Here is an 18,623-nt window from a genome sequence, read left to right as displayed (position 1 = left end):
CGGTTGCGGGCGGTAGCGGTTGACAAATTTTTTTTTTTAATTCAAATCCTATATATATATATTAAAAAATACATAAATAACAAATAAATTTTTAAAAAAAGCTGAAAAAAAATTTAAAAAAAAATTATCAAACCCTATATGTATTAACGTTAATTCTCAAAACCCTAATTTTTTTCTATTTACCAAAATTATGGCGTTAATCTAAACTCAAGAAGCACAAAATACAAACAAAGTATTGTAATAAAATTATTAATCCAGAGGATCTAAGAATTCAAAACATCTATTTTTCTAGTTTGCCATAATATTTTATTTGTAATTTGTTATATTACTTGATGCTGTTTTTTTATGAACCAAATGCATGAAGTAATAAGCACTTAACTATGAAATATATTATTTTAATTATGTAGTAATTTTATATATATTTTATTATTAATTATATATAAATTGTTTTGTATTTTATCATAATAATATAAATATTTGGTGTTTTTATACTTTATTATATAATTATAAATTATATTTCTTTTGATCATTTTCGATTTAACCGTTGTCGCATCCGCTGGTTAACCAGTCATAAAACTCCCACAAATGCACCAATTTTCAACCGCTTAACCAGTCGTTCAAAATGCATCATAACGCTTGCAACCGTAACCGCCCGCTTCCGCAAACTCCCGCTGACACAATCGCACCCGCTGCATTTAAACCAGTCAGGCCCTAAATAAATCAACGTTTCTCTCGCTTCAAAATTTTTTAAACATAAAAATCAAAACTTCTCTGCTATCACCTTCGTTCATAAGAGTTTGTTAGTTTTCTTTTAATTTTATCTCTCAAATTACTTCATATGTACGTAAATATTAAAGAAGTAATGATGAATTTGCCTTAATTATAGTGGATAATAGTCGTGTCTTGTCTTTTTAGCATTTAAAGCTTATATCCCACAACATCTTTTTAAATTAGTTTGCACTATAGTAAGACAAATAAAAAACTAACAAATTCTTCCTAACTAAACAGTGTGCCTAACTAAAGCACTTAACTAAATCGTACACGTCATCGTTCATCTGTTACAAAGACATGGATATTTTGGTCTGAATTTGTCTTAATTGCTAATCCATGAGAACTCACGTCCACTTTGCCAAACCGTGAAAATAAAACTTGGTCTTCTTCCCTGGCCTGCAAATTACCCTAAATTTATTTGATGAGATCTTCATCACAATTAATTATTATTATAAATTATATAGTATCCCTCCCTAGGTGGGATCCAAATCATATATGTATGTTCCCTTATAGCATTTTCACTCAATATAAAAATGGTTTATGAATTTTGTAAAGCAAGTAGTGACGAGCACAATGTAAATTATTGGTGGGAATTTTTCCATACATAGCCTAACATCTCCTTAAACGCTTAAACCTGAAAATTCTGTCTAAGAGCTAATCCTCTAAAACGATCGAGGAACGGAATTGTTTTTTTTAATAAGATCTATTGTCGATTAAGCCCTGCGCCAAGAATTCTACAAAAAAGGTTAAAGATCATGTGTGATTTTGATTAAAGCAACTAATCGCCGCATATAACTTAGTTTATGTAAGGGCTTGATTGGTTCTCCCGCTAGCACCCGCCTAGCGGTTGTTAGCGGTCGGTTGCGGTTGCTAGCGATTGGTACCAATCATAGAAACCGCTCCACACCGCTTCGAACCGCTCGAAATCGTTGGATTTCAAAAGCTCTTTCCCGCAAGCGTTTGCGGTTGCGGGCGGTTGCGGTTGGTGTAAAAAAGGAAATAAACTAAAAAAGGAAAATAAATAAATTAAAATATATATCATCATGTCTGATTTATATTCACGTTAATTCTAAAAAAATAATTATTATTTAACTATAATTTTCTAATATAAATAATTATTTTTGTTTTCAATATAAAAATTTATATGAATAATTATTTATGGTTTTTAATCATTAATCATTTTTTAAAAATTTATACTTTTCATAACTATAGTTTCTGGTGTTTTCTAATTTTTTATAATCATATATTAAATTTATTTTGGTAAATTTTGGTTTAACCGCTATCGTACCCGCTGATCAACCAGTCGTAAATCTCCCGCAAACGCACCCGTTTTCAACCGCTAAACCAGTCGGTCAAAACGCTAAAAAATGCTTGAAACCGCAACCGCCCGCTTCCGCAAACTCCCACAACCGCAACCGCAACCGCTGCGATTAAACCAGTCAAGCCCTAAATTATAAAGCACCAAATATATATATATATATATATATATATATATATATATATATATATATATATATTTAGCACCAAATATTTGTTTATGTTTGGACCCGATCCAATTTGATATCGTGAAGACGTTATTTGATACGGAAAACACTCGATGACAAGTGGTTATAAGATTACCTAATATGTAAAATAAACGCTTTGATTAGTGGATGCAAATCTTTGTTCTGTTGAGTGTTGACCACTTGTTATTTCGGGGTTTCTGTTGTAATTATGGTTCTTGACTCTTGAGATTACTATAAATAGACAAAAGAAAAAATAGATTTCAAATAGAGAAATGCAAAATAATAACTAATGTATACTCTAAACGTAAACACAAAAACAAAACAAAATAATGTTAAGACTTGTAACCAATATATCTTTCTTTTATTTTGGTTCAGCTTTAATCAACAACATGTAATCCATATATCTTATATAAAAAAAAAAAAGTCGGGAAATCAAAAGCAAACGAAACAATCAGGATCATGTAAACCATTTCAACAAGATGCTTACTGTAGTACTGCTTGATTTGATGTCTGAAAACAAAATCGCATTTTGTTTTTTAGGATCATATATGTCAACGTACGTTGAGAAGGACGTCAAATTGGCTATTCATTTTAAGCAAGAGACACTGATATAAATATAAATCAATGTATATGTAACATCAATTTATTGCAAAAAGATTTTTCCTATTTTAAATATAGTTATCTATATATAGTTCGAAGTAATTCAGTGGTCTGAATGATACAGACCGAGACCATGCGAGTGAACGGAATTGAGATTAAATATAGTGGAAGTGTGGAACCTGACGGACTTATTTATCTATCCAATTGAGATTTATTCCCAACAAAGCATGGGAGTGAACGGAATCTAATATTGACCAGCGTTTCTAATTCAACGGTATATACAATATGATATCGAACTAGAACATAGTATTTCGTATAAATATAGTATTTTATATATGATTCATTTTCATGGTGACTTTTCAATGTTCTGAGACATGCCTTAATTAATTACCACTTACCAACTATACTATACGTTATCTCGTACTATGAATTAATGATAATATTAAAAATCAAGTTTTTGAGGCCCGAATGGAGGAGAGAAGTACGTAGGAGAGATATATGGTTCTAAGAGAGCCTTTGAGGCTTGTCCAGAGGACCTTGTATACTTGGCAGCCGCATATGGACTGTTCACGGTTCGGGAAGGGTTATCCATATACGATACCTGGTTCCAAGAGGCTTATACTAATGAACGATATAATTGAAAATAGTTGTATGCATATTATCTGTATAATGAACATTCACAAATATGGTCATCGAAGTTGTGGGTCATGCCGTGTGGGTAGAGGCATTTAGTTTGGAATGCCGCACTTTTATCTTGAAAAATTGCGGAATATGTGTATTTGCAGTACTCATGTATAAAATGTTGATTATGCAAATATCATAATATATACTCAAAATATAGATAAAATACTCTGTTTATTACCTGATTATATAAGTTATCTCTAATGTTAGATGCATTCTTATATTAACTGATAAATAAATCGAGATACATCGAAACATAACTTATAAAGAGTCAATTAGCTGCATACCAATTTTTTTGAAAGTAATTAAGAAACAAAAGAAGAAATTTGGATGTTTGCAAAAGAAGAAAGAGAAACTGGCACACCATAAACTTTAGGACGAAAATACACTTCAAAAGAGAGAAAATGGCACATCACCATCTTCTTTATCGATCGCCGGTAATCACAGTACGAATCCTCCGATTCCATGGCCACCGCGACACTAATTTCTTCAATTGGCGGTGTAAAAATACCACAACCACGATCTTCTCCCACCATAACCGCCTTCTTCGATTTCAAATCCTAATCCGATTTTGATTTTGATTTATCACCAATCTCTTCCAAAATCGAACTCGTAACTCCCGCATCGAAGAACAACCGCTCCGATCTAACAACTCCACGAGAACCACCATCTCCAACGATTCAGCATCAGGGTCTTGATCCGACTCGGTTGAGTGACTCGTTGTCTCGGACGAGTTAGTAAACAAGGCTCAAGCTTTTCCACTTCCAACATATCTACTCCATTGTTGTTGTTGTGGTCAAAGAAAACAGAGTTCACAGTCTTAATCATGTCATCACCGACACGGAATGAAAGAGTTTTGGCGTTGTAACAGAGAAGGAGGCGTGAGAGGATGAAGATTGTAGGGGTAATTTGGTCATTTCGTCACTAAACCAAAACACCATTTATTTACAAAACTACCCCTTCTCCTTTGACTTAATTATTTTCCAGTCTTAGGGTATGCAGTGTAATTACTCTAAGATAAATAATAAATAATTTGAGGTCTTTACCAAAAAAATAATAACTGAGGCGTTAAAAAAATAAATAATCAATTTTATTTCATTTTTTGTACTGATAAATTAAATAATCAAGTTTTAACTATATAGTACATACATTTCTGTGACTATGTCTTACCATTTTCCTTACGTCGTCCAAACTGAGTATAAAATTTGAATATAATTATGTGTGTAGAGAATCTAGAGATGAATTGCTAATCTTAGTTTGAAGTTATTGCATTATAAACGAGATCGACCACATATTAATTATAACGTATATGAATCGAATCATTGACAGATAAATAATTTCAGCCAAGAATTGACCCCACGAGTTCCAATAAATAACGACCCTTTGCGAGGGTTAAAGCCACAACACAATATTTGTTCAAAGTCTAAAAAAGATTATTGATACTTATCTTCTCTCCTGAAATAACCTCATAGTGTCGACATGGCTTGCCAAAACAATCTCGTTGTGAAGCAAATCGTCGACTTATACGATCAAATCTCAAAGCTCGTGAGCTTAAAACCTTCCAAAAATGTCGACACTTTGTTCGGACAACTCGTGTCCACGTGCTTACCCACGGATACAAACATCGATGTCACAAATATGTGTGAAGAAGTCAAATACATGAGATCTAATCTCATCAAGCTTTGTGGTGAAGCCGAAGGTTATTTAGAGCAACACTTCTCCACAATTTTGGGATCTTTACAAGAAGACCAAAACCCACTTGACCATTTACACATCTTTCCTTACTACACCAACTACCTCAAGCTAGGCAAGCTCGAGTTCGATCTCCTGAGTCAACACTCAAGCCATGTCCCCACCAAGATTGCCTTCGTGGGTTCGGGTCCGATGCCTCTCACATCCATCGTCTTGGCCAAGTTTCACCTCCCGAACACGACCTTCCACAACTTCGACATCGACTCACACGCAAACACACTCGCTTCAAACCTAGTCTCTCGCGACCCGGACCTCTCAAAACGCATGATCTTCCACACAACGGACGTACTAAACGCTACCGAAGGCCTTGACCAATATGACGTCGTTTTCTTGGCGGCTCTTGTTGGGATGGACAAAGAGTCAAAGGTCAAAGCCATTGAGCACTTGGAGAAACACATGGCTCCTGGAGCTGTCCTTATGCTAAGGAGTGCTCATGCTCTCAGAGCTTTCTTATATCCCATCGTTGACTCTTCTGATCTCAAAGGCTTTCAGCTCTTGACCATCTATCATCCAACCGATGATGTGGTTAACTCGGTTGTGATCGCACGTAAGCTCGGTGGTTCGACCACGACCGGGGTTAATGGTACTCGTGGCTGCATGTTTATGCCTTGTAACTGCTCCAAGATCCACGCGATCATGAACAACCGTGGTAAGAAGAATATAATCGAGGAGTTTAGTGCCATCGAGTAAGCAAATAATTAATTGTATTAACACATCTCTTTTCTTAAGATTGTGTTCATGTTTTTTGTCTTATAATAACTGCTCTTTTCGTTTCATGTCTTTTGTGTGTTTGTAACGTGTGTGGCTACTTTTGTTAAGTATAAGTTTGTGAATTTAGAGTTCTTTGATCTCGTTTTGTACGAAGATACAGAACCCTTTGCTTGTTGTACTATCAATACAAAATAAAATAAAAAAGCATATCTTGAGAATCCACATCCATATTTCTACATTAAATAGCATGATATTTTGGTCTTATTTGTGATTTATGTTAGTGGTGGCTGGAAAGGAAACAAATTGTGACTTAAAACCGATAAATTTAGAGAAACTGCTATTTAGAGAAACACAATCAAGAAATTATTTGATAAATATGTCCATGAACTTATATTTTTTAAGAAAGAGTATCTGTCCTAATATCTGTTAATCCCATTCGGAATAATTCGAAGCTTGGTTATTGAGCAAGCCTATAATATGAACTTAGATCAATTATAGAGTTAGAAACACATGTGGACCTAATGTATAATAAATATATATTTGGGCACAAAACTATGAGAAATCAAGAGTTTGGTAGTGCGAAACGATAAAATTTCCAAAATTGAGGAAAGGAAAACGACAACATCTTACACACGGGTGAAACCGGCAACCGAAAAAATGTCATTACATCACAAACTGACGAATGCACTAAGCAGGACGAAATTGAAACTGAAACAACAACCTCTTACGCAGGTTATCAAGTCATATTAGATCTTTGTACGGTGAAAAAGATACTTAGTAAAAATATATTTAGATCCAACGGTTAATATTTAGCTTCTCTAAGACCTAACAGTTACAGATGTCAGTGATGTCAATAAACACCAAAAATTGTTAATGAAATTTTCCAACTTTGGCACAAAATCTCGCTTATTTGTTTCCCTCTCTTTCTCTTTATCTTTCTCTCTGTGTCTCTCTCTTTTCGGAAACCCTAATTTCGCGAGCCAGCTTGAAAAGGGTGTGGGGTGTGATCTATCCAAAAGCGCATTTTCAGGTTTAATTTGTGAAAGTTTTAAGCTTTTTTGGGGGTTTTGCTTTGTTTATTGTAATCTCTGAATCTGCGATGATGGTTGTTTCTCTGTGCATGCAATTGGCTTTTTGAGGATCTCTGATTCGTAGTTGGGTTTATTTGTGAAGAAAAAGTTGGGACTTTTTACTTTCCCAGATCTTTGATAGCTTAGGGTATTTGAAATAGAAGATCAGATTTGAGGGAATTTTGATTTTTAGCCATGGAAGGGAATGGTGGTAACTACACTGATAAGACGAGAGTGTTGGATATCAAGCCATTGCGTACTCTAAGACCCGTGTTTCCCAGTGGAAATCAAGCTCCGCCTTTTGTCTGTGCACCTCCTTTTGGACCATTTCCTCCTGGGTTCTCATCGTTTTATCCGTTTAGTTCGTCTCAAGCGAGTCAACACACACCAGATCTCAATCAAGCTCAGTATCCACAGCAACATCAGCAGCCACAGAATGCATCTGAGCCTTCTTTGGTTACTCCTTTAAGGTCTTTTAGATCTCCTGATGCGTCTAATGGCAACACGGAGCTTGAGGGGTCAACTGTGAAAAGAAAGATCCCTAAAAGGCGTCCTATTGCTCGGCCTGAGAATATGAATTTCGAGAGTGGGATTAACGTGGCTGAAAGAGAGAATGGCAATAGGGAGTTGGTGGTGAGTGTTCTTATGCGGTTTGATGCCTTAAGAAGAAGGTTTGCACAACTTGAGGATGCAAAGGAAGCAGTTAGTGGGATTATCAAACGCCCTGATTTGAAAGCAGGATCTACTTGTATGGGCAGAGGGGTCCGGACAAACACCAAAAAAAGACCTGGTATTGTTGCTGGTGTTGAGATCGGGGATGTATTCTTCTTCAGGTTTGAGATGTGTTTAGTGGGGTTGCATTCTCCATCAATGGCTGGGATTGACTATTTGGTTGTCAAGGGAGAAACGGAAGAAGAACCTATCGCCACTAGCATTGTGTCATCTGGATATTATGATAATGACGAAGGTAATCCCGATGTTTTGATTTATACTGGTCAGGGTGGTAATGCTGATAAAGATAAGCAATCATCTGACCAAAAGCTCGAAAGGGGTAATCTTGCCTTGGAGAAGAGCTTGCGTAGAAATAGTGCAGTTAGGGTAATAAGGGGCTTGAAAGAGGCTTCTCATAATGCTAAGATCTATATTTATGATGGACTCTATGAGATTAAAGAGTCATGGGTAGAGAAAGGAAAGTCGGGACACAACACCTTCAAGTATAAACTGGTTAGAGCTCCTGGTCAACCTCCTGCATTTGCTACATGGACTGCAATCCAGAAATGGAAGACGGGTTTGCCTTCAAGGCAAGGACTTATTCTTCCCGATATGACTTCTGGGGTTGAAAGTATACCTGTTTCACTTGTTAACGAAGTTGATACCGACAATGGGCCTGCTTATTTCACCTACTCCACAACGGTGAAATACTCAGAGTCGTTTAAGCTGACACAGCCTTCTTTTGGATGTGATTGTGCCAATTCATGCAAACCAGGGAACTTGGACTGTCACTGCATAAGGAAAAATGGAGGTGATTTCCCCTTCACCGGTAATGGAGTTCTAGTTAGCCGCAAGCCTATGATATATGAATGCAGTCCATCTTGCCCGTGCTCGACTTGCAAAAACAAGGTGACTCAAATGGGAGTAAAAGTGAGGCTGGAAGTTTTCAAGACAGCGAATAGAGGATGGGGCTTGCGCTCATGGGATGCTATTCGTGCTGGTTCGTTTATATGCATATATGCAGGTGAGGCCACAGACAAATCGAAGGTGCAGCAAACTATGGCTGATGATGATTATACTTTTGATACAACCCATGTCTATAACCCTTTCAAGTGGAACTATGAGCCTGGCTTAGCAGACGAAGATGCTTCTGAAGAGATGTCTGAAGAATCTGAAATCCCGCTGCCACTGATAATCAGTGCTAAGAATGTTGGGAACATTGCCCGATTCATGAATCATAGTTGCTCACCTAATGTTTTCTGGCAGCCGGTTACTTATGAAAATAACAGTCAACTCTTCGTGCATGTCGCCTTCTTTGCCATTGCTCACATCCCTCCAATGACTGAGTTAACTTACGACTATGGAGTATCTAGACCAAGTCGGACTGAAAATGACAATCCTTTATATGGCAAAAAGAAATGCTTTTGTGGATCAGCGTATTGCCGTGGCTCATTTGGATGATGATGGGGAGAAAAGTGATCTCTGCTGAACAACTGGAGTCTGATGATTTTGGTAGCAAAAGGTTTGTATCTCTGTCCCATTTGGTCTACTGAATATGATTTAACATATGGAATCTCTAAATTTGTTTATCTGGCAGGTGGAGTGTTGAGTCCTGATCTGTGGAATCGAGTACTTTTGGTAGCAACTAAAGTAAGTCTCTTTGATCTTCTCTTCAACAGCATAAGACGCGAAGCTGTGAAGGATTTTTACTGCTTCTCCAGCAAAAAACTTATCTATTTCTCGGATTGTGGAAGATGTCCTCATGTTTTTCTCCTTTTGGATATGTAATCATATTAGTCAGTGTTCGGATCGGTTTTAGGACAAATCTCTGGAAACTCTAGCCTCTTTTGATTATAAAGATTATTTTTATGTGAATGTGAGTACAAGCCAATTTTAACAGTTTATATTAGTTTTTATCAGAAGAAAAAAAAAAGAAACTAAAGTGGAAATTGATTAACCAGGAAATTTAAATCAAATTTCGACGTTCTCTTTACAAAGGGAAACTTGTGCGTATGTTACAACAAAATGAGAAAAAATACAGCCGAGAGAGATTACGTAAATATTCTTACACTACAACCCAACAAACTCTCTATTCGTGAAGATAGTAAGCAACCAAGTGGGAAAAATGGAATATATAAATTATATTTACTTTTGGCTGAAGGGTATAAAGAATTTTGATTTGAGAATGTGTTGTTGTTTCATATCATCTCCTTGGAGGATCCTGAATCAGGTTCATTTCAACTCCCAGGGGTTGGGATTCTCTGAAAGTTCCAAGCTTTTCAGCCTCCCTAGCAATCCGAACATCGGAAGGTCTGTAATACTCGACAAGAAACTTGATGGCGAATCTAGGAAGCAATGCTGTCACAACAATGGCAAGCAAGCAGAACCAGAACATCCACGTCTTGGCCACTTGGAAAATTGCCCTGTTACAGCCATTAAAAAAAAGTTGAGACTTTCAGTATCCAGAAGAGATTTTGAATTTGCTTTTGACAGAATGATATGTAGAGAGAAAGAGCTTTACCAGTAACCAGGGAGTGTGGGTATAACATCGATCACAATGACACATATACAAGCTGCAACAATGGATCCCCATATGGCGGCGTGTGTGATCCAGTTCCATCTAATTACATCCATGGCCAAGTGAAGATTAACCACCACAACTGCAGCAATGGTCCATAGGTCTCCTAGGCTCGACGTGTCAATTGTACTGCCCCAATAAGCAAACATAGGAATGAAGAAGATTGCTGCACTTTGCCAGATTGTGTCAATCATTGTATACCAAAAGAGCGTAGTGGAATATCCCTCTGCCCTCTGGCCAACACCGTAGAGCTGAGGATGATCTAGAAGAGTCCTCCTTCCAAGGTCTTTGTCAAGAATACCGATAATTATTGTAGGGACTGCTGTGTATATGACTGAGTACAAAACACTGCTCCATTCTGTGATGGCGGTTGTCAAGGTGTAGCAAGTAAACAAAACGTACCTGCGTGAAATTGGTGAGTGTTAGTCTGTCGTCATTGTTTTAAGACGGATTAGTACAAAACGCAGTAAGATGGTACTCACCAAAATAATATTAGAACAAAAACTGCATTTCTATAGAAATTATATAGTATCATGTAACCCATCCTTTGGTAATTCCAGTGTCCATGGACGAGCAATAGCGGAACTAAGAATCTGAACTGTCCCATTGCGAAATCAGATGCCATCACAGCTTGGCGACCTTCTTGGCCGCTTATCCCTACCCCAACATCAGCCATTTGAATCATGGAGACATCATTGGCACCTGTCAAAACACAAAGCATATGAGAAGATGAAAAAAAACCCAAAGAATTGGGTCTGTTTAGACAGGATCAGGCAGACTACTTTTTGGAAAGAAGAGTGAAGTCATTACCATCACCAATGGCAAGAGTCATGTCGGAAGTCCTGTTCTTTACAAGTGCAACGATTCCAGCTTTCTGGAAAGGAGCAACTCGGCAGCAGAGTATCGCAGCGCATTTACATGCCACCTGGAACAGCTGCATTGCAAAAATGAGCAATTACATCACCATCAAAGACAGTCATAAGCAGAGTACGCAAGAGATTTTAATCAACATTTCACTTACCACATCTTCAAGATCATTGTCGAGTACATATATGAGACTTGTACCGTCAATAATCAAGGCCACGTTATCACTTTCGTCATTACTTGCAATACTGGCATTTGCTTCTTCTAAACTCCTCCGACATGAATCCAATGAATTACTATTTATTACAATTTGCCTCATGTTTCTTGTCAGAAGCCTTGAAGAGAAGCCAATGGATATGGCAGTTTCTTGCTTGTCACCAGTTAAGACCCATACTTTTATCCCTGCAATCCTGAGAGATTCTATTGCTTCCGGGACACCACGCTGCAATTTGTCTTCAATTGCAGTGGCTCCTACTATCCTAAGGTTAGTCTCGATGTTTCCAGCAACTTTTCTTAGCAATCCAGCCCTACCAATCAGGGCGGTGCTTGCCGCCTCAAATGAAGAATGCCATTGCTCAAACTCTGAATCGTTCAGCTCTCTCATCCCAACAACAAGAGTTCTCAAACCATCAGATGAGTAAGCATGAAGTTGTATTTTGGTCTCCTGTATGACGCCACCGTAGGATTCATCCATGACACTAAACATGGATGAGTCTGCACCTTTTACAAAGAGTTTCACTGACATGTCGGGGCATCCCAGTATCACTGACATTCTTTTTCGGTCACTATCGAACTCATGCAATCCCAAAACATTAAACCTGCACTGGGCAAAGGAAAGGGAATAAATACTAAAGGCCACAACCTACAATGAGATACAATGACAATATAAATTAATGGCAAAAAGTAGCCATCATATGTCTAAGTTACCTTTGCGTTTCTCCTCGCACGTTAATAACTATATGACCAGAGGTTCTCTCTATGAGCAAGAAACCATATGCAGCTGCTGCATAGACCAATGCTTGTTCATCAGGGGACTCCCCTTGATAATCTACCAGCTTCACATTGGGATCAGATGTATTGGTAACAATTGGCACAATTGTATTGCAAGCTGCCAGCGAGAGGAAAAACTCATTTGCACGTTTTGCTTCTTCTGTTGCCTTGCCTGTTTTCGTTAACTGAAGAAGCACAGGATCAACTCTCACCCTCATCTTTGGCTTCAAAATATTCCCATCAACTGTATCATGACAAATTCAGGCATCATAAAAGGTGACAGTCAGTAAACAGAAAAACATACTACTCTTAACAACAGAAGTAACTAGTTTCCTTTACCTTCAATGGAGTATCCCGCATGCTCGCTCTCAGTAGGTTCCCTAGCAGAGTAATCTACACCTCCTATGCAGGCACATTGAAACTCCATCTTGTTGTCCGTGAGAGTACCCGTCTTATCGGAGAATAAATACTTAATCTGCCCCAAATCTTCATTTATGTTCAAAGCCCTGCATTGAAAACTTGAATCTGAAGACTCGTCGTACATCTGATCATCATTGGTCATGAAGTATGCTTGACCAATACGGACAAGCTCCATCGATATGTAGAGAGAAATGGGAATCATGATCTGGTACACAATGACTGCCATAAAGAAGGTGAAAAATATCTCCCACCCCCAACCATAGTATTTATAGTTCTTTCCTCCTGGCCTCTCAGAGTAGTCCTTTCTCCTATAAAAGAGAATAGTGTCCAAGTCATCCCTGTGGGTTCTCAACCACACAGCAGCGGTCGCGGCTGCAATTGTACACAAGACGATCAGAAACAAAGAGAGTAGAATGATCTCCAAATTCATCCGAGTCTCTAGCCTACTCCTCTTTGATGGAGCTCCAGAGTTGTTCAGCATAGCTTTCGTCTCACCACCAGCATACACAACAACCCCTAAAGCCCAAGCAGTGTTCTTAAGCTCACACCCTCTAAGAATAATATTAGAAGGTCCAAGGGAGAGCCTTCTACCATCAATTTCCATGTTGGCTTGAAACCCATAAATGTTCCTGTTAGGTTTCTCACACTTGATAAATCCATTAAACGACTCCATATCAGCAGCTTTCAGAAGAGTTTCCTGCTTGGCATACCTCGTCTTCAAATTCGACTCACCATCCAAATTAGTCGTCTGCACATAGACAACCCCAGTAGGATCACTTGTAGCCAACAGCACCATGTCACAAGGAAGAGTCTGATTCGATTGGACTTTAACGACTTCCCCAACCCGAATATGCTTCCATTTCTTTTCTCGAAACTGATTATCCTCAAACACTAAAGCCAACCTATTGTTCTCAACTCTATCTGATCTATGTCTCCGGAAATCCTCGTAAGCATCTTTGATAGCTGAGACCAAGAGAACAAAGGCAAGGGGCATGATTGATGCACCTCTGCCAAAAACTGCAAGCTGAGGAAGCTGATTAAGCACTGCTATTACAAGGAAGTAAATGTAAGCAACTCTATGGAACTGCTCAAACAAGTTCCTAGGCAAGAAGGTGAAGACAGAGTATTTAGCAGTCTTGATAGAATTCCCTGTGAACTCAAACCTTTCGTTAGTTCTGTCAGGATCGTTAATATAAATCAAACGAGCATCTTCGTCTTTGATCTCTTTCTGAGACATGCTTAGCATCTCAGAATCAGCTCCAGCTGATCCATGACGGATACGCCTTGAACCCAAATCACCGAAAGTAACTTCTCTGACGGAATTGTTGTCTTTAGAAGAAACGCTCCATCTTGAAGATACACCCAGAATTGGATCGTGATGAGGCGGCTTATCAATAGATATCCTGGGATCCATTAGCCGGGTCCAGGATTTGAGGGACCACTCACAGGAATTTGATTGGACAATGAAAGTTGAGATTTTTTTGTTCAGAAATTCATTGAAACACACACACACACACACCTCCTGAAGAAGATGATTTTACCCAGAAACCCACATAAGCTGGAATCAGCAGCAGCTTGAATATCTGAAATCGGAGACAAAACCCCTTCCCACGAAAATGGAATTGAATTGACCTAGCACAATTGCAAATGGGCAGATCCAGACAAACCCACCTCTTGGAGACGAAAATGGAATTGATCCAGCAAAATTGACCTCGCTAATCCAAATGCGTAGATCCGGATCTTCAATTTTGGGCGCTAAAAATGAATCTATCCCCAGAAAATGGAATTGAAGAGAAAGAGATTTGAGGTGACGCAAGCCAATACGAAGAAGGAATAAAAGGAATAACGAGAAGAGAGAGAGAGAGAGAGAGAGAGAGAGAGAGAGAGAGGCTAATAACTGGGAGTTTCGTATCTCTTATTCAAAGGTAAACGAAGACGAAGAAGGAGACGAATGAGAACGAAGACTTGATGATAGAGAGAGATCTGGAGACAATGAACAGAGAGAAGGTTTGGAGAAGTCGCCAATGGCTGGCGACGACGACGAATCTTTTATTCAATTTTTATTTTAATATTTAATTTAATTTTCATTATAGGCACGAAAATAAAAGGAACAGAGAGATAGATATGGCGAAGAAGAAGAAGAAGAAAGCGAGGAAAAGTCATGTCGTGTTGGTCCGTCCAGAGAAGAAGCCACTCTCAATTTCTTACTCTTCTAGAAACTTTCTTTTTATTTTGAGCCGCCGTCGCCGTGTTATATATTTTTATTTTATTTTATTTTTTTCCAAAATGTATATTTTTAAAAATATTTTTCTTACAAAATACTTTTTCACTGATTAACCGAAAGTATTTCTTATATCCGCAATCGGGATAAACGCAACATGCTAATAAAAGAAAAAAGAAAAAAACTAGTGATGTAGTGGTTATCAATATATATTTTCTGATTTCAACCTTTATGAGAAAAGTATAAACTATCAACCACCTTAAATATTCGTTACATAATTAGAAATCTACGAGTTACTCAATTCTTGTTTTTTTCCCTCCGTGAATCCAAGTTTTGAATTTTAATATGTCACGTCTATATCTTTCATTATTCAATATTGAAGTTTGAAGTTGATACTTTGAATTATTCAATATTTGATTTTTCACCAAGTATATATTTATATGAAAAGAAAAGTATATTCACAAATATGAGGAAATGCAATTCATTTGATTTAATTAGTGGCTGATCTAGATATTTATTTATTTTTAAAGCTTTATATATGAATAATGAATATGGTGATATTGGAAAACCAGATCATAGTGTATGGATTATGACCAAAAAATTAATAAAACAAGAAACATTATCTAAATACATTGTACACACATAGTAGGGTACTGTACTGTGTACGATATATGAAACTATACAAGTTCATCGACTTTGGTCGCGCTAACATAATCTGAATCGTATTTGGATTTTAACGCATTTGACTGATGAGAGTTTCCATTTGAAAACGGTAATCGAGTTCTAGACTGTCGTAAATTCAACGTTATAATTACGTTCTAACTAGAAACTTCATATTGCTTTCTTAATATGATTTTAATTTGTCATACTCAGATTAATAATTAGTTGTAACTAATAAAGCAAAGAGCAAAGACAAACAAGTGAAGACTCAAGCGGCTCACACTTCACATGGCCAACCACACCAATGTAAAGAAGTTCGAAGAACACGATTTCCACGCACTTGATTGTATTACTTTTAACATAAAAAAATTTAGAGAGTAATTAAAACTTTAAAATTATTTAGTCTTTCACGGTTTTACAAAACAAAAATATTAAGGAATTGCAAATTGGTCATTACCGATCGAGTATTGGTTTTAATATTTCACTAACACATATATCGTCGTAATAACATACACTAACATGATTGGAACCAGTTAGTTGTATGTATGATGATTAAACAAAAAAAAAAATCTATACATTAATTATTCACGTAACGGCATCGCTCTCGTACAAGTTTGTTTAAAGATTAAGCACGTTGAATTAATCTTAAATAATAAAGGTGTATACGTACGTATCACAACAAATATACATTATTAATCCGCACTATGTTAGCGAAAGAAAAAGAAATCTTCGCACAACCTTATTATACTAACAAGATTTACAAATAAAACTAAACGTCATTTGGTTGTAAAATATGCCGTAAATAATTAAAGAAGTTGGTTATTTTAGTATTTTAGCAATATGTAGTTTGAACAATAAAACGATTCAGCACAAAGTAATCAACCGTGAACATATTTTAGCAACGAATTAACAATTTGTAACTATATGGGTCTAAATGGTAACTGAGGAATCTGGCTGAATTCAGCTGAATTGCTGAATCTGGCTGAATTCAGCTGAATTGCTGAATCTGGCTGAATTTTTACATTTCTAAATGGTAACTGCTGAATCTAGCTGAATTATTTTGTGATTTTTGGTACCATCTGTCAAAATAATTAAGACTTTAACTGAAAAAATATCATCAAATAATTATGAATATTAATAGAGTACCAAAGAAGATATCTAAATAAAATAAATAAAATCATCAAATGGTCTAATTAATTGTTATACTAATAAATAAATACTAAATTATCTAAACTTATTACAAATATAAATAATTTTTGAACTATTAAAAATAGGGGCTTTTGCAAAAATGCCACTTTTTCAATGCCATTTTTCAAAAATATCCCTTTTTAAAAACCTTATAAAAAATGCTCTAAAAAATATAAGATTTACCCAAATATGTATGTAATATTATTAAAACATACACAAACTATAGTTCTATGTATCTAAAATCTTATAAATACTTTATAAATACCTTATAAATGCATTTTAAATACCTTTAAAAACCTTTAAAATATCTTGTAAAACCTTTGAAAAACCTTAAAAATCTTTTAAAATAACTTGTAAAACCTTTTAAAATACCTTATAAAACCTTATAAATACTTGGATCGAGTCTTCAAGTAGTAGTTACAATCCATAAGTACCTTATAAACCTAATAAAACTTTATAAAAATTTCATATTTAAAAATGGGCATTTTTTAAAATGGACATCTAAAAGGAACATTTTTGAAAAGGGGCACACCAAAAAGGGTATTTTTAACAATTTCCCTTAAAAATATGTAAATAATTAATGAAAGAAGCTTTGTCAAAGCATTATTGGAAGATTAATTTAAAAAATTAACATGATAATATAATAAGATTATATAATTGTGTTTTTTTAATTGTTATCTAGTAGTTTAATCAATAATATGACCCGGAAAATTAAGAAAATTATTAAAAAAATCTATTTTAAATAATATTTTAGCATAGGTGTGGGTTGTTTTTATGAAATTTTTAAAATTATTTTAAATTATCTAAAAATTAATAAAATTATCCAAAATCATCTATAGTTATCCGAACATGAATTCGCTTCTTGCCTATTTTATTAGTGGTTTTATGTATTTGAATTATTCATATATCGCATCTGTATAATCTGATTTATTTTAAAATATAAATTTGATGTGTAATTTTTGATAATCCAAAATATATCAATTCGATGTGTGTACACGTTATTATCCAAATTTTTACCAGAAATGAATGTATCTACATATCTGTTGGTATTAAAAAAAAACTGTTGAATCTGGCTGAATTCAGCCGAATTTAGTTTTATGCAAATGGTGACTGCAGAATTGCTGAATCGGACTGAATCCAGCTGAATGGTTTTTTGATGTTACCATTTAGACTCTATATATAACTTATCCATGTTTTGCATAATAACAATTTTTTTCTTTTAAAATTGATTTTATCACACACATAACATGGATTAACGACATACTTATAAATTGAATCTTAAAGATATTATTGATGTTTCGTTGACACAACATATGAAATGGGTCGATAACAATACCTCCTATTAATTAAAACCAAAAACAAATCCCTCCTTATCTCAAGATTCCAATGAATGTCTTCGTCATCACATGCACTGTGTCCAACGCTTTGATCACTATTGAAGTTTCTCATTCATATATCATTCATACTTAGTCTTTAACTAGTATAAGTCTTCTCATCTATCTCACATCTCAAAGATGGCCATATATACTCTTGTCTTGTTTGAAAAGGTTAATTATTGGTATGAACCTCTCCACTTCTGCATTTAGTTCAATATTATCTTCAACATTGTATGGTGAAAGAAGAATATATATGGTTGAATGATCACAGACTTCATATCTACTCTTGTCTAGTTTGAAAAGTCATTAATTCTTAATTAGTATGAAACTTCTCCACATCTTCATTTAGTTTCATATTATCTTCAACATACAACATTATATGGGGAAAGAAGGATTGAATGATCACACACTACAACATCACTTCAAATCTTCTAAATCTGGACTCAAAATAAAAATTTAAAAGTATGAGCTATTATCGTAATATATTTTTGCTAATAAGGACTCAAAATATAATTTGACTAAACC

At 35.8% G+C, this 18,623-nt stretch overlaps 3 protein-coding genes and 1 pseudogene across 3 annotated transcripts; 2 read left to right on the top strand and 2 right to left on the bottom strand.

Annotated features, from left to right (window-relative positions):
- Positions 1-3,843: 3,843 nt before the first annotated feature.
- Positions 3,844-4,475, bottom strand: LOC9309246 (annotated as a pseudogene).
- Positions 4,476-4,840: 365 nt separating this feature from the next.
- LOC9309245 (nicotianamine synthase 1) lies at positions 4,841-6,242 on the top strand. The gene has a single exon (XM_021020350.1). It carries the CDS (start codon positions 5,037-5,039, stop codon positions 5,997-5,999), a length of 963 nt encoding a protein of 320 aa, XP_020876009.1. The 5' UTR covers positions 4,841-5,036; the 3' UTR covers positions 6,000-6,242.
- A 650-nt stretch (positions 6,243-6,892) lies between these two features.
- LOC9307195 (histone-lysine N-methyltransferase, H3 lysine-9 specific SUVH1) lies at positions 6,893-9,676 on the top strand. The gene is made up of 2 exons (XM_021020279.1): positions 6,893-9,323; positions 9,399-9,676. Exon 1 carries the CDS (start codon positions 7,286-7,288, stop codon positions 9,260-9,262), a length of 1,977 nt encoding a protein of 658 aa, XP_020875938.1. The 5' UTR covers positions 6,893-7,285; the 3' UTR covers positions 9,263-9,323; positions 9,399-9,676.
- A 78-nt stretch (positions 9,677-9,754) lies between these two features.
- On the bottom strand, positions 9,755-15,002 carry LOC9309244 (phospholipid-transporting ATPase 1). The gene is made up of 7 exons (XM_002871078.2): positions 12,573-15,002; positions 12,171-12,477; positions 11,401-12,061; positions 11,190-11,313; positions 10,862-11,081; positions 10,323-10,781; positions 9,755-10,224 (listed from the first exon to the last, which is right to left on the bottom strand). The coding sequence occupies exons 1-7, from the start codon at positions 14,065-14,067 to the stop codon at positions 10,005-10,007; spliced, it is 3,486 nt and encodes a 1,161-aa protein (XP_002871124.1). The 5' UTR covers positions 14,068-15,002; the 3' UTR covers positions 9,755-10,004.
- Between the last annotated feature and the right edge of the window lie 3,621 nt (positions 15,003-18,623).

The sequence above is a fragment of the Arabidopsis lyrata genome (assembly GCF_000004255.2).
Source record: "Arabidopsis lyrata subsp. lyrata unplaced genomic scaffold ARALYscaffold_6, whole genome shotgun sequence".
NCBI lineage: Eukaryota > Viridiplantae > Streptophyta > Magnoliopsida > Brassicales > Brassicaceae > Arabidopsis > Arabidopsis lyrata.
Note: the sequence above shows the minus strand (reverse complement) of the source record. Positions and strands in the feature narration are given on the sequence as shown.

Bases quoted from the DNA above. Each gene is read 5' to 3' on its own strand.
- LOC9309245 (XM_021020350.1), top strand. From the start codon at position 5,037: ATGGCTTGCCAAAACAATCTCGTTGTGAAGCAAATCGTCGACTTATAC.
- LOC9307195 (XM_021020279.1), top strand. From the start codon at position 7,286: ATGGAAGGGAATGGTGGTAACTACACTGATAAGACGAGAGTGTTGGAT.
- LOC9309244 (XM_002871078.2), bottom strand. From the start codon at position 14,067: ATGGATCCCAGGATATCTATTGATAAGCCGCCTCATCACGATCCAATT. The intron at 12,478-12,572 runs GTAAAGGAAACT...GTCATGATACAG, and splicing joins TGCGGGATACTCCATTGAAG to TTGATGGGAATATTTTGAAG. The intron at 11,082-11,189 runs GTAATGACTTCA...GTGTTTTGACAG, and splicing joins GACTCTTGCCATTGGTGATG to GTGCCAATGATGTCTCCATG.